The 12538-nt window shown below is 46.8% G+C and overlaps 2 protein-coding genes across 6 annotated transcripts; both read left to right on the forward strand.

Moving 5' to 3' along the window:
• Nucleotides 1–268: 268 nt before the first annotated feature.
• Nucleotides 269–1249, forward strand: LOC118504118 (cytochrome b-c1 complex subunit 7-like). The gene is made up of 3 exons (XM_036038209.1): nt 269–414; nt 630–677; nt 776–1249. Exons 1-3 carry the CDS (start codon nt 378–380, stop codon nt 1021–1023), a joined length of 333 nt encoding a protein of 110 aa, XP_035894102.1. The 5' UTR covers nt 269–377; the 3' UTR covers nt 1024–1249.
• A 139-nt stretch (nt 1250–1388) lies between these two features.
• Nucleotides 1389–10929, forward strand: LOC118504092 (lysophosphatidylserine lipase ABHD12). Of its 5 annotated transcripts, none has more exons than XM_036038173.1 (7): nt 1389–1536; nt 2081–3246; nt 7034–7152; nt 7217–7395; nt 9553–10134; nt 10194–10355; nt 10424–10929. In XM_036038173.1, exons 2-7 carry the CDS (start codon nt 3212–3214, stop codon nt 10586–10588), a joined length of 1242 nt encoding a protein of 413 aa, XP_035894066.1. In that variant the 5' UTR covers nt 1389–1536; nt 2081–3211; the 3' UTR covers nt 10589–10929. The 5 variants fall into 5 exon arrangements, with proteins under 5 accessions (XP_035894066.1, XP_035894067.1, XP_035894064.1 ...); XM_036038174.1 differs by lacking the exon at nt 1389–1536 and adding an exon at nt 1784–1986; XM_036038171.1 differs by lacking the exons at nt 1389–1536; nt 2081–3246 and adding an exon at nt 3385–4365.
• The last annotated feature ends 1609 nt before the right edge of the window (nt 10930–12538 follow it).

The following is a 12538-nucleotide window of genomic DNA, read 5'->3' on the forward strand; positions in this document are numbered from 1 at the left end:
TGGGTAGATAAACCGTCCCATGTGGTAGGTACGCTTTTTTGATTTGTTCTCAAAATATTATTTAATTGAAAATAACGCGTACTTTCGTGTATTTTGCGCAATGTAGAAATAAAACAGAATCATTTTCAATTTTTTTTAAATATTTCAAAACCAAAAAAGGAGAAAAGACACACCGAACCCTGTACAAACACTGCTTCGATCCTACAAGAACACAATATAAACGGAAACCCCACTGTGACACAACACCACTGACAGCCACGATCTGGCTGTCGCTGCCGAAACGTCAATCACGATTTCGTTCTCATTTTTGCAAAAAAGTCGCAAGTTTGTCCTGAGCCCTTCGGAGCAGGTTAAGCCAACTTTTTTCGACGATAAAAATGTCGTACATCGCACGCAAAGGACCCGCCGTCTACTGTGAGTGTTTTCCAGCGTTTAAAACCGTTCCGAGTGAATTCCGCGAAGGGTTTTCATCGCAAAAAGCTTTGTTTTGACGAGCCAGGCTGCTGTATACGGCACCGTAAATTACATAATGTGAAGAAAACCTGCAGTGGTTGCTTTTAAACGCCGTAAAGCCTTGCTAAACGATTTGTTTACTAATTGCTGTTCGTTTTTCTCGCTCTCTCCCTTAGCTGCCCTCGGCAAATGGGCCTACAACATGGCCGGTTTCAACCAGTACGGTAAGTACGTGCGGTTGTTTGTTGTGAGCAACCCCTTATCCCTCTCGCGTTTGGATACCTTCTCAAGCTAAAGAAACTGTTGCTTACCGTTACCGTAGGTCTCCACCGTGATGACTGTCTGTACGAGAACGACGACGTGAAGGAAGCGATCCGTCGCCTGCCGGAAAAGCTGAAGGATGAGCGCAATTTCCGCATCACGCGCGCCCTGCACCTCTCGATGACGAAAACCATCCTGCCGAAGGAACAGTGGACCAAGTACGAGGAGGACACCAAGTACCTTGAGCCCTACCTGCAGGAGGTGGTAAAGGAGCGCGAGGAAAAGGTGAAATGGGAATCGAACAAGTAAATGTTGCGCTGTGCGGGGTTCGACGAATACGCAATGCTGCCGTGCGGAGATAATCTGTCCCGGGACACATACGGACTCGCGGGCTGATGGAACGTGAACAGCTCTGGGTGGGTGTATAGGGCAGGGTTCCAGTCACGCTCACCCTTTTCATCAGCACGGCATTTGTGTATTATTTGTGCAAAACAAAACAATTAGGAATAAATCATGTATCGTTGAAACCAAAACACGCGATAAGTGTGGGCAAATTTCGAAAAGCAATTGGATAAATCCGCTGGTGAACGAACCAAACCGATCTAAAATGTGTTTGGAACAAAAGGTTGACAGCTTAGGTGGAGCTTTTTCTAAGCAATGCCGAAGAAAGCTTTCTCCCGCTGTCAGCTGGCTTTGACAGCGCGTGTTTGTTTACATGTGGCAAAGCTTTGTCTGTTTTGTTGGAAAGAAGATCGGCGTTTGCTGCTAAAAATGAACCAAAAATACATAAAATGACTGAGAAAGGGACTGTAACTACAAAAAGTAAGTAAAAGTGATAATGTAAGCAATTAAATCTAATAGTGTTGGAAAGTGTTGCATGTTGAAAGGGAAATCGATCAGTGTGCTGGCCCCATATTGCTTTCCGGTACGAACAGTAGGAGCAATGTTTGCAATGGATTAATCTCCCCTATTCGTATTTATCTATAAAATGCGTCTAATCAAGAGTGGTTTGCGAACGTTAAACTGTTTGATAAGAATAATCTACTAATCGATACTCACTTTAGCCAACAACGAACTTAGTTGTTCCCTATCCGCTGTGACAATATCGATTGTTTACGTTTGTGCGGTGTCCTAATTAAGCCGTGAAAAGCTTAGAAAGTGTTATTAGACCATCCAAATGCTTTAGTTTCAAAGAGTTCAAGCGGTAAATTAAGGGGTTTGTGGGTATAAAAAACCGTGCCACTTTTCACATTCGTATGTCAAGAAAATAGGGTAATTATTTTGGCCATAAAAAATGTATCATACCGTTGCATATGCATTCCTGATCGTTTCCGTAACCCTCCTCCGTACCCTTGTTTAATTACAGCTTACAAGTGCAATTACATCACCATCTGGCCTCCATCACCATCGCTGTCTACTACCGCACCACCACTGTCTCTTCCCTGTGCGCGCTGTTTGTCGTTTTTGTACCCTAATTTTGTTTTGCCAACGTCACACCGTGTGCCAAACTTGCGACAAACCACGAAAACGTCGTAATATACATCTGTGCCAAAAAAAAAAAACTAAAATTCGCTACGAATGCGAGAGATGGTCGTCAAAGCTGTCCTAAATATTTTCGACTTTGGTCGATTCCCGGCACGGCCGTCACGTGCTAGCTAACTCACCGCTAGACGTTGAACATCGGGTTAATCAGGAAAAACGGGTTGATCTTTAATATTTAAGTCCTTTTTTCCTCCACTCGTCCAATTGTTCCACCCCGAAAACCTTGCACCTTGGTGGTGCACTTTACCTTAGCCTTCCTGCTTCCCTCGAGCAGCAGGCAGCATTTGGCAACGCAAAATACGTACGCAAAGCACGCGCGCGCATCTTAACCGCTTGCCGAATTGGTTGCGCACTGTGGGGCCGGGAAGGTTTTTTGCGACCTTTTCCGACTATTAATGTACCGCCAGACACGGATTGTCCCAGCCACTTTTTTTTAAGGCACAGCATCGCCGAACGCATTTAGCGCAAAATTGTTAAACCGGCCAGTTTTGCATCACTGTTCAACCGGCGTTGAACGCGCGCGCGCACCGCGTTGCGCATAATTTTTGCACACATTCGTTTTGTTTCGTCCCTTCTGTGTGTGCGCGTGTATCGTAACCAGTTTTATATGGTTCAAATCATTGTAATCGTTGCCTAATCGCGGCGTTATCAAATTGTTCATCATTCACCGTGTGTGTGTGTGTGTTTGTGGAGTGCTCGGGAATGCTTGCGTACGTCACTGCCGGATGTTGATCCAGCTGGAGATTGGCGCCGATCGCGTATTGCGTGAATCGCAAAATTAACCCTCCCCGGGTTAGTATCTATCGACGGTCGTTGGTAGGCCGGTGTGGTGTAGTGGCAGCAGCAGCAGCGTGGTAGTACAACAAAACACAACCCAACCGAGTAGCGGCTCTCATCGTCAGCGTTCGAAAAGGAGAATTGCTGTGCATTTTCAGCCACCATACCGTACGCAGGCATGTACTGGTCCGTCAAGCGGCGCGCTCTCAAAAGGTGAATCCGATTACAATCCCGCAGCAGCGAAGTGCGTTCCCGTGCTGTATGTAGTAGTGTGCGTACCCTGCAAAAACCCCATTTAGCAAAGCTCATCATTACATCGTGGGTTTTGTTTTGATTCGCTCCATGGAAAAGGGCGTCTCCATGACGACGTCGAGCATGACGGTGCGGCTGCTGCTGCTGGATGTGTGTTGTTAGTTGGTGACTTTTGCATGGGTGTGTGTGTGTATGTAACGAACAAAAACCGGTGTAAACAGCGGTGCATTCCAACGCGGATCGCACGGATCGCCAACAACCAGTGGTGTGTGTGAGTGTGTGTGATTTTATATCAAATTGACAGTTCAGTTGCCGTCGATTTCGGCACTGATCATCCTCGATTCGCATCGACGTGGCGTGGCGCGGAGTAGAAAATCCGAACGACGATTCTACAAAAAGAAAAAAAAAAAAACATCGGCAGACGACAGAAGAAGGTGACTCAGTACGAGCTGGCCGCCCGCCGATACGAGTTTCCTTTGTTATCCCACAAAGCGCGGCGCATTCGGTTCCTGGTTCCGGTGAAGGAAAGAAGCATTTCCTTTGCCCGCATTGCTAGTAACGCGCAATCAGCAGTGTGTATTTGTGCCTCTCTGTGTGTGTTCTTGTGCGTTTGTGTGTGATTCATACTTTTCCCTGCTGTGCAGTGTGCGACCACCGTCCGTGATCCGAGCAGGGCCCCAGTAGCAGTAGACCGGACCGATCGTCGTTGTCAGACAGCGCCAGTCGCCTAGCGCGCCCTCCACAGATTCCAGTGTTTGCGTGTGTGTGTGTATTTTTTGGCGTGTGCATGCGTGCGCTTTTTGTCCCACCCCTACATTAATTGCCCCCCCAACTCCCCACGCCCCGTTTTCCCCGCTTGCTCGGCCCCCGGGAACGTAACCCGGTAGATGCTTGGCGTTGTGACACGAAAGGATACGCGTGTGTGATCATCATCATCCCTTAGCAAAAGGTCACAGCTGCAGGCAGCCCAACGTCATCCCGCCAAACGATGGCCATATTCGATCTCGATCGTCTGATTACCGATCTCTTCAAGACGACCGTCCTGCCGGGGATTGCGATCGGGCTGTGGTTGACCGATTTGTAAGTAAAACGAGTCCCCGTCCGCGGATGCTGCGGATAGTTCTGTGTGTCTTTGTGTCGCGTCGATCGTGTGAGCGTCGAATTGTTAGTGCTTTGATCACCGAATCGTTTTTAAATGTTATGTAAGTAGGGGTTGTGGTGCCGATCGTGGTTGCACCACCGGACACGTCCAGCAGTCGCGAGCATCGTCCCATTCTGGAAGGATGCTAATAGAATTAAAGCGATGGCGCAAACGGTCAAGGGCGCCGTGTGGATCGTTCTGGACCACTCCGCACATTCAAAGGGAGATCGCGCTCAAAAGATACGCTAGAAGTCTAGTCGCGAACGATCGAATGATCAACTGGGGCCATTGTGTGTTTGGCTTGGCTTCGCACAAAATTTGCACAAACATTCTAATGCTGATGATCTTGCTGCTCAGATAAGTTTGTGAATTGCAGCGTGCTTGTCCGCTTTTTGTTATCTGCTTCTGTACTGCAGCAAACAGTACTTTCCTTCCTTGTGTTGCATTAATTTTGCAAATGACCGTACATCGCTGAAACGTTTACAAAACAAATGCCGCTGGCGTTTTGCGTAATCGTTAGATGGACTTTGTATGCTTGCCTGGTTATCATGCCTGGAAGCATTCGTAGCACGTACTATGTGAATTGAATGCATGGGTTTTGAGCACTACAGCTTGAAGGAGGCAGATCTTTGCTGAACTTTATACTATAATTTTTTATCTATTCTAGTAACGTTTAAAGGAAAGGGATCGATAAAGGGCTATCCCAAAGGGGTTTTGATGAGCTCTCAGATGTTTATCTGCCTTTAATTAGGACGAATGTTCGGCGCCAACTGAATTATATGGGAAATCGCTCAAAATTCTTTGGATGAAGGCAAACGCATTTGGAAAAGCGTGAAAACATACTCCTATTATTGTTCGTTCCAAATACAGATCCAGACCGAAATCAAGTTCAAATCCCATCCAGACCACCTCCCTGTACGAAGGAGTCGCCTATCAATCTACGGGTAAAATCAAGTCAGAATAGGCAGGCCGCGAGACCTTTCAATGTTGTAGTGCTCAAGAAGAAGAAGAAGAACCACTGAAGCGTAAGCATCCCGGAATTGTTCAAGTCGTACTCCCAAGTCCAACGAGTCCGGGTCGACCCGTAGATGCAGCAAAGCATACGTGAGTTCGACCCGTAAGTTCGGATCGACCTGTTGGTGCAACGAGTCGACTTGTGAGTTCGATGGGGTTCAGTTTAATCCATGGACCATTCCGAAATCACCATGTACTCAGGGATAGAACAGTACACTCGTTGCGCCTACCGGTCGAGCTCGACTCCAGGCCGACCCATCACTATTCGATACATCATCATATTTCCCTTCAATTTTGCTTATATTGTGATTTTTAAATGCGTTTTTTATTCTATCATTACCAAGTTCTTGTTCTTGTGTGTTTGTTTAAGTTGTTTTTACTTTTTCGCTTCTACTTTTCATAATCTTAAATTGTGCTTCCTCTTGTTTAATTTAATTATTAAATACTTTAACAGATTTTTAAACTAATGTACAATTATCGGAAAAAGTCTGAATAGATGCCACCCCACTCACGGCAATCATTTTTCGCTCCTGAGTTACCTTAAATTTAGGTAAAAGTTAAGCAAAAATGTGAGAAATCGTTGTAATAATTATTTATAATAATTAAAAACAATAAATAAATAATAAATAAATAAATACTTACAGTAAAAATTCTGAAAAATATACCTTTTTGGGTAACTCAGTAGCGAAAAATGAGTGCCGTGAGTGGGCGGGGGGCGGGGGGAGGGGGTCATCTATTCAGACTTTAGCTCAATTATCATTATTATTGAGCATTAAATTTTAAATTTTGATATTGGTTCACAAAAAAAAAAATTGTGACGGTTCATAACGCCTGCACGTATGCAATAATGCCTTAGCCATATGCTATGAGACACGTTTAGTCTATTTCGAACTAAGATGCAAAACTAAAATGATTCTAGGTTAAATTTTAAGTACGGATAAAAAACTCAATCAATGGTGCATTATAGACCAATACCAATCCCGTACCCCCAGGGCAAGCTATCTGGCACGACTTGTTTAAAATAGTTTCATCTGAAGAAAGTAGATAAGGCTCGATGACACACACCATGCCCGGCTCTTATCACGTTTAGCAATTCTTTCTAATCACCTACACTTGCCCGTTTGCTTGCTGCCACCTTGTGCCGCCGAGCCGAGTTGTCTTCCTAATCCTGCCCTTTCTGCTAGTATCTCTATAACCTGCAGCTCCAGCTGTCGTCATCGTTTTCTCGCAAAGGAAAGACAAAACTTTATCACTCGTTTGAGTTAAGTGTTGAAAAGAATTTGCAGTTGCAGCTCACCAATTCCGCCACCAAGATGCTAAGAGGCGGGTGTGCCAGTCAGTAGAGTTGCGCACCCCGTGCGGGCAGGTGTGAATCGTTGGTTCACGCAAAATGCACCTGCTAGTGTCGTCGCACACACCGTCACAGCCCACCTCACTCGGCCCAAGATCCGACGGTGCCGACGTCGCAAAGCTGTAGGCCTGTTTTCCGTTCCGCTTCGGGGAGGGCATTTTGCCCGAATGTCTCGTTAGGTCGCGTTACCTTCTGTTGGGGTCTTTTGGAACTTATCCCTTTCCGTACACTCTCACTTTCAGAATCGGACGGGTGACGTGTACGGTGCTGCTGGTGGTGATTGTGATCGTGTTCGTCATACTACCGATCATCTTCAAGTTTTCGGTCTCACTGCAAAAGAACATCCTATTTCTCACCTTCAGTAAGTATACCGGCGGGCACCGCTTTTCAGGCTTCAGATTGATTTTACACCCCACCACCTCCAGTAACCTATCCGCCCAGCTTGGACCTAAAGCGGCCGGAAAAGAGTGGGCTGTATGCGACGAGAAACTTCTACATCAATTACCGCGACCAGGAGGAGGACAAGGATGTGAACATTGCCGTGTGGCACGTGCTGCCGAACGATTTGGTGCGCCGCTACGCGAAGGAACTGCACGTGGATGAGGTAAGGTGGTGCCCATTACAACCTTCCCCCCCCTTCAAGTCGGTGGCTTAATTCGGAACTATTCGGTGCGAATTCGTTTGCAAGCAAGCAAGCACGTGGCTATTTTTAAACAATTTTTGTCCCAAACCGACGGCCGACACGATCGGTCGGTCACACGACGACGACGGGGGGTGGGGCCCATTGTTAGACGCAAATCGAATCTTGCCGCCCGGCAGTCCCTGACCTTCCCGCAATTCCCATGATCACATTTGATATCCATTATGCAATTAGAAAAGAAAACAGTTTTCCTCACGAATAAGGTTAAGACGGCGTTTTTCCTACAACTACCACGATTAGCCTTGTAGGTAAAATTGATTCCCCCCCCCACTAACAGCTGCAATCGAAGCGTGGAGTGGAGAAGGAGAAGAAGGAAATTATTAATAAAAACAGCAGTAAACGTACTTATACGGTTCGTGTTTGCTGGCGTTTTGTTTCCCGCTGCACGGCAAGTGTCCGGAAAATGAATATTTTAGAGGCCCAATTTCACCGGCTGTCCATTTTCACTCTGACAAGTCTGACTGGTGTGGATAGGTGTAAGAGGTAGCTGGCGGAAAAAGGTTGATTGATAGCAGAAGCTTTAATTGGATTTTTTATTGATGGTGCCTGTTGCTTGTATTTTGTACCCGGTTTAGAGTGTACTATGAATGGCCTGTACCGAGAGAATTGCTACTTCCTCGTATTGGATATAAGGTTGTAGAACTAGTTTGCAACGCTAGGGTGTGGGAAATTTAAACATTCAGCTTATCAACCGGTCTTGGGAGGAGATTGACTGACATCATATGTCAGCAACAGGTCTCAAGGACCCTTAGTGCCAGGGAGAGAAAGACTTGCCTGTCCTCTTTTAAGCTTACTGCTGGAGAAGGCCATCGGAGACTGGCAGGTGGTGCATATGAGATGGAATGATTGGCAGTCGATGGCACTCAATCGATTAAAGGATACTTTTGTGGTTATTGAAAGGACGCTGTATCGTTCAAAGCTAGGATCTTTGTCTTCTTGGGGACAAAAATCACGAGGGATCCTTGCCTGCCTTGACCTTACTTTCCCGTCGGTGCAATGGAACCGCTCATCAGACAGGTACTCTTACTTACCATACATATCTTCTCCCATCGAGCTCTGATCAAACATTTTACATCGATCGATACCATGTGGAGCGTGACCTACGTTAACAGGTTATTATTCTCTAGTGATCTCTAAAGGATTTTTCGTCCAATAAGGATGCGATCAAGTGTTTCACGAGTCTGATCTCTACAGACCACTTGAGGATTTATCGTCCAGTAAGGATGCGACCAAATGTTTCAAGAGACTCTGCCAACTATTTCCGGGCTTCTAAATGGCCTGCCCAAGAATTCTTGGTACAACTTGGTGTTAGACTTAATCACTGATCACCGAACTGATTCATTGCGCAGCAGACTAAGCAGGTCCCTCTAGCCTTCTGTTACACGAGAGATTCATTCATTCTCCTCTATGAGAGGTGTAGATGAAGTTTCTGCTGAAATGAAGGATAAGCTCCATGGATACTTCCCCCGTTATTCTCCTCCTTTATGATTCTTTCTGTAAAGAGATTGCATTAGAAAAGAATCCCTGGAAAAAGGCCTTGTTAACAGTAATTCCCCCTGGGCGGCATAAGGCACTGATCCATATGCTTACTTTTGAATTATAATTCCATTTACCAGTACAACAATTTCTCTCGATAGTTATTCTTCTATTAAAATCAAGCTTCTGTAGGACGCTTCTCTATGAAAGGTGTCCTCTCGCTGCGAATGTCGAGTATCTGAACATCTGACGGACATGAATAGCCAGTCACAGTGAGCACGTTCTTGGCTCGGGGTGTGATTAAAACATAAACAAATATTTGTTTTACTGTGTTCATCCTAAATCCTTTAAATTATTTGGTTAAATAAGTCAATTCCCTTCTGCACACATCATGCTTGATGCGTTGGACGATACTTTGTTTGCTTCACCACCAGATGGCAGTGTAATCGCACGACAAATCTCTAAAATTAAACCCATTTTTTATATATTTAAGAAAGTACAATAATGAATTAATTCACAAAGCTTAATACACTCTACGATATCCTTTTATCACATTCTAATTCTCTTTTTCTCTACTCTTCCCAGCAAAAGATAACCAACAAAACGCTCCCGACGATAGATGGCGCCACCAGCAGCGGCGGTAGCATACAGCCATCGGCCGACCAAACGGACGCCACCAGTGGCGACCAGCCGGACAGGTACAGCCGCATCGAGCAAATAGTACGTGCGCAAGATTTCAAACCAACGGACGAAGCGCACGAGCGGACCCTGTTCGAAGAATCGTTGCGAGCCACGACGAACGATGTGGTGCTGTACCTGCACGGCAATACGGCCTCGCGCGGTGCACCGCACCGGGTCGAGCTGTATCAGATGCTGCGTGCGCTCAACTATCACGTGATAGCGATGGACTACCGCGGGTACGGTGATTCCGCTAACCTGTCCCCAACGGAGCGGGGCGTCGTGTACGATGCGCTGGCCGTGTATCAGTACATCACGAGCGTCACGAAGAACCCCGTGTATCTGTGGGGCCATTCGCTCGGTACGGGTGTGTCGACCCATCTGCTGTCGCTGCTGACCGAGATGAGCCTGCCCGGGCCGAAGGCGCTCGTGCTGGAGAGTCCGTTCAACAACATCAAGGAAGAGATCTGTGCGCATCCGTTTTCGAAGGTACGATTTTCCGAATCCGGTGTTGAAGAGGTTTATCATAGTGGGGTTTTGCTTTGCAGCTGTATCGTCATCTGCCCTGGTTTGATGCGCTTATCTCCCGACCGATGTACAACAATATGCTGCGCTTCGAGTCCGATCAGCACATTGCCGAGTTCCGGCAGCCGGTGCTGATACTGCACGCCGAAGATGATCTGGTCGTGCCATTCGAGTTAGGCTATAAGGTAAGTGTCTGACGACGCCGAAGATGCGCCATTTTTAACCCAAATGTCGCCTTCCCAATTTGTTGTAGCTTTACCGGCGAGCACTGGACACGCGCGGGAAAGCGTGGGGCCCGATCGAGTTCCATCGGTTCGAGAAGAGCAGCCACTACGGGCACAAGTATATCTGCCGGGCACCGAACCTGCCAGAGATAGTCATACGCTTTTTCCACGCCTACCGCAATGAGCAGTACTAGGGAGCGGAGAAGCACAATACCGATTTGAATTGAACCTTTTACCACGTAGAAGAGTAAGGTTTCGAGGGTTAAAATAAAAAAAAAACAAAGACTCATGCATAGTGGTAGTAGCGACGGATGCAGATGGTGCTGTTCGTCTGCATCCGTCCACAGTCCCTGCTGTAGTATGCAGTAGACCAAGTGTTAGAGGAAAAGTTCGAATTTAACCCGGTACACAGTTGCGCGATACATCCTTTGTGTGTGTACAGCTGTCACTCGTGTTGAGAAGCACTGTTTTTAGATGAACTATTTCAAGGATGGAATGTCCTTTCAATAAATGAGCGGCGGTGGAAGTTACGATACATACGTTGTTCTGTATAATGTCACAAAAAGATGTTCTCTAGACCTTTGGGAAGGGATAAATCACCCGAGTATGGTGGGACATTTATGGACTTAGTCCTTCAATGTCCTTAATGTGAAATTTCCTGATCATCACCTAGGATATTGCTTCAAAACTGAGAGGTCTTACTGAGAGCACGTAGTCGAGACAAGGCCTGGTCGCTAATTCTTTTCCATGAAACTCGGCCCAGGGTTGTATTTCCACAACTACAGCTGCATCTGATCTCCACTAGAATCAGCAAACGAGTTCGCCGCGCTTTTCTGTGCCTTCCTAGTGAGTTTGTTGAGATCGTACCTGTCAACTGATACTCTATGTCCGAGGATTCTGATACTCTCTATCACGGTCTTCGAAACACACCGGTAAGCAGGTGCGCTTGTCTTCGACGCATTGGTCCTCCATCCAATCAAGGAGCAATCTCCTCGACATCACGCAGTGACTGCTTCACTTAGATATATATCTACTGGGGCTCTTTTTTCTCGCTCTGAATTCCGAGATCATTGCGCTTGGAGCATCACGGGAGTTCCTTTTCAATGTCTTCTAATCCAATGTTTGAAATTTTGAGGAAGGAATCATCATCGTCATCATCAAGTTGGCCTACTCTTTTAAAGAGCACGTCGTCGTGACATTGGCCCGGTCAACAATAGATCTCCAGGAAAATTCGATCCCTGGCTGCAGCTTCCCATCCGTGTAGGCACCCGATCTCTGACAGGTCCTCCTTCACCTGATCTAACCAACGAACTCGCAGTGCTCCCCGACGCCTCGTTCCGTACTGAGGGTCGCTGACGTGCACCTTCTTGGCGGGGCATGAGTCCGGCATCCTCATAACATGCCCCAGCCATCGTGTCCTGCCGGTCTTCGCCACCGTCAGGATGTCCGGTTCGCCGTATAGCTCAGCGAGCTCGTGGTTCATCCTTCTCCTTCACACTCCATGCTCGAACACGCCGGAGAGCGTTTGCATCCTCCGCTCGGATGGTCCAACACTCGTGGCCATATAGGACCGGACCACCGGGCGAATCAGTGTGCGATAGATCTCACGTTTCGTGCGGTCTCGAAGGCTTCTGGATCTCAGCAGACGGTGAAGGCCGTAGTAGGCTGTTTCGCTGCTTCGTACATCGTTATCCGAAGTAACGACAGTCCCAAGATAGCTGAACTCCTCTACCAGCTCGAGGTTGTCGCCATCGACAAACACGCTGCTTCCCACTCGGGTTTTGAGGAAGGAAAAGATTGCTAATAATCCATATTCGTCGAAGGACACTGGAGGACTTCCGATGTTTGGCATCAATAATGACAGATAGCTTCCATCATGCAGTCTGGAATAATTGATTGGTAGACGAGGGCGATCAGCTCAAACTGGTCAGTTGCCATCAGAGCCAATCGGAGGAGTAGTCAGTAAGGTCTCCTTCGATGGTCTTTTCGGTGATTCGAGAACCTTAAATGGATTTAAATTTTGTATCTGCACGGTAAATCTGAAGGAGCTAACGTTCCACTAGCAGGTTTTCCTACTTACTGACTTATCAGGCGCTACAACTGCTTTGCGGTCTTGGCCTGCTTCAACAATCCTCGATACCGCT

The sequence above is a fragment of the Anopheles stephensi genome, chromosome 2 (genome assembly GCF_013141755.1).
Source record: "Anopheles stephensi strain Indian chromosome 2, UCI_ANSTEP_V1.0, whole genome shotgun sequence".
NCBI lineage: Eukaryota > Metazoa > Arthropoda > Insecta > Diptera > Culicidae > Anopheles > Anopheles stephensi.

What these genes read in the sequence shown, in the direction of transcription:
- LOC118504118 (XM_036038209.1), top strand. Translation starts at nt 378, where the DNA reads ATGTCGTACATCGCACGCAAAGGACCCGCCGTCTACT. An exon ending in CAAAGGACCCGCCGTCTACT is followed by an intron (nt 415 to 629) that starts GTGAGTGTTTTC and finishes TCTCTCCCTTAG; the next exon opens with CTGCCCTCGGCAAATGGGCC. An exon ending in GGCCGGTTTCAACCAGTACG is followed by an intron (nt 678 to 775) that starts GTAAGTACGTGC and finishes CCGTTACCGTAG; the next exon opens with GTCTCCACCGTGATGACTGT.
- LOC118504092 (XM_036038170.1), top strand. Translation starts at nt 4,393, where the DNA reads ATGCTGCGGATAGTTCTGTGTGTCTTTGTGTCGCGTCGATCGTGTGAG. An exon ending in AGGAACTGCACGTGGATGAG is followed by an intron (nt 7,396 to 9,552) that starts GTAAGGTGGTGC and finishes TACTCTTCCCAG; the next exon opens with CAAAAGATAACCAACAAAAC. An exon ending in GTGCGCATCCGTTTTCGAAG is followed by an intron (nt 10,135 to 10,193) that starts GTACGATTTTCC and finishes TTTGCTTTGCAG; the next exon opens with CTGTATCGTCATCTGCCCTG.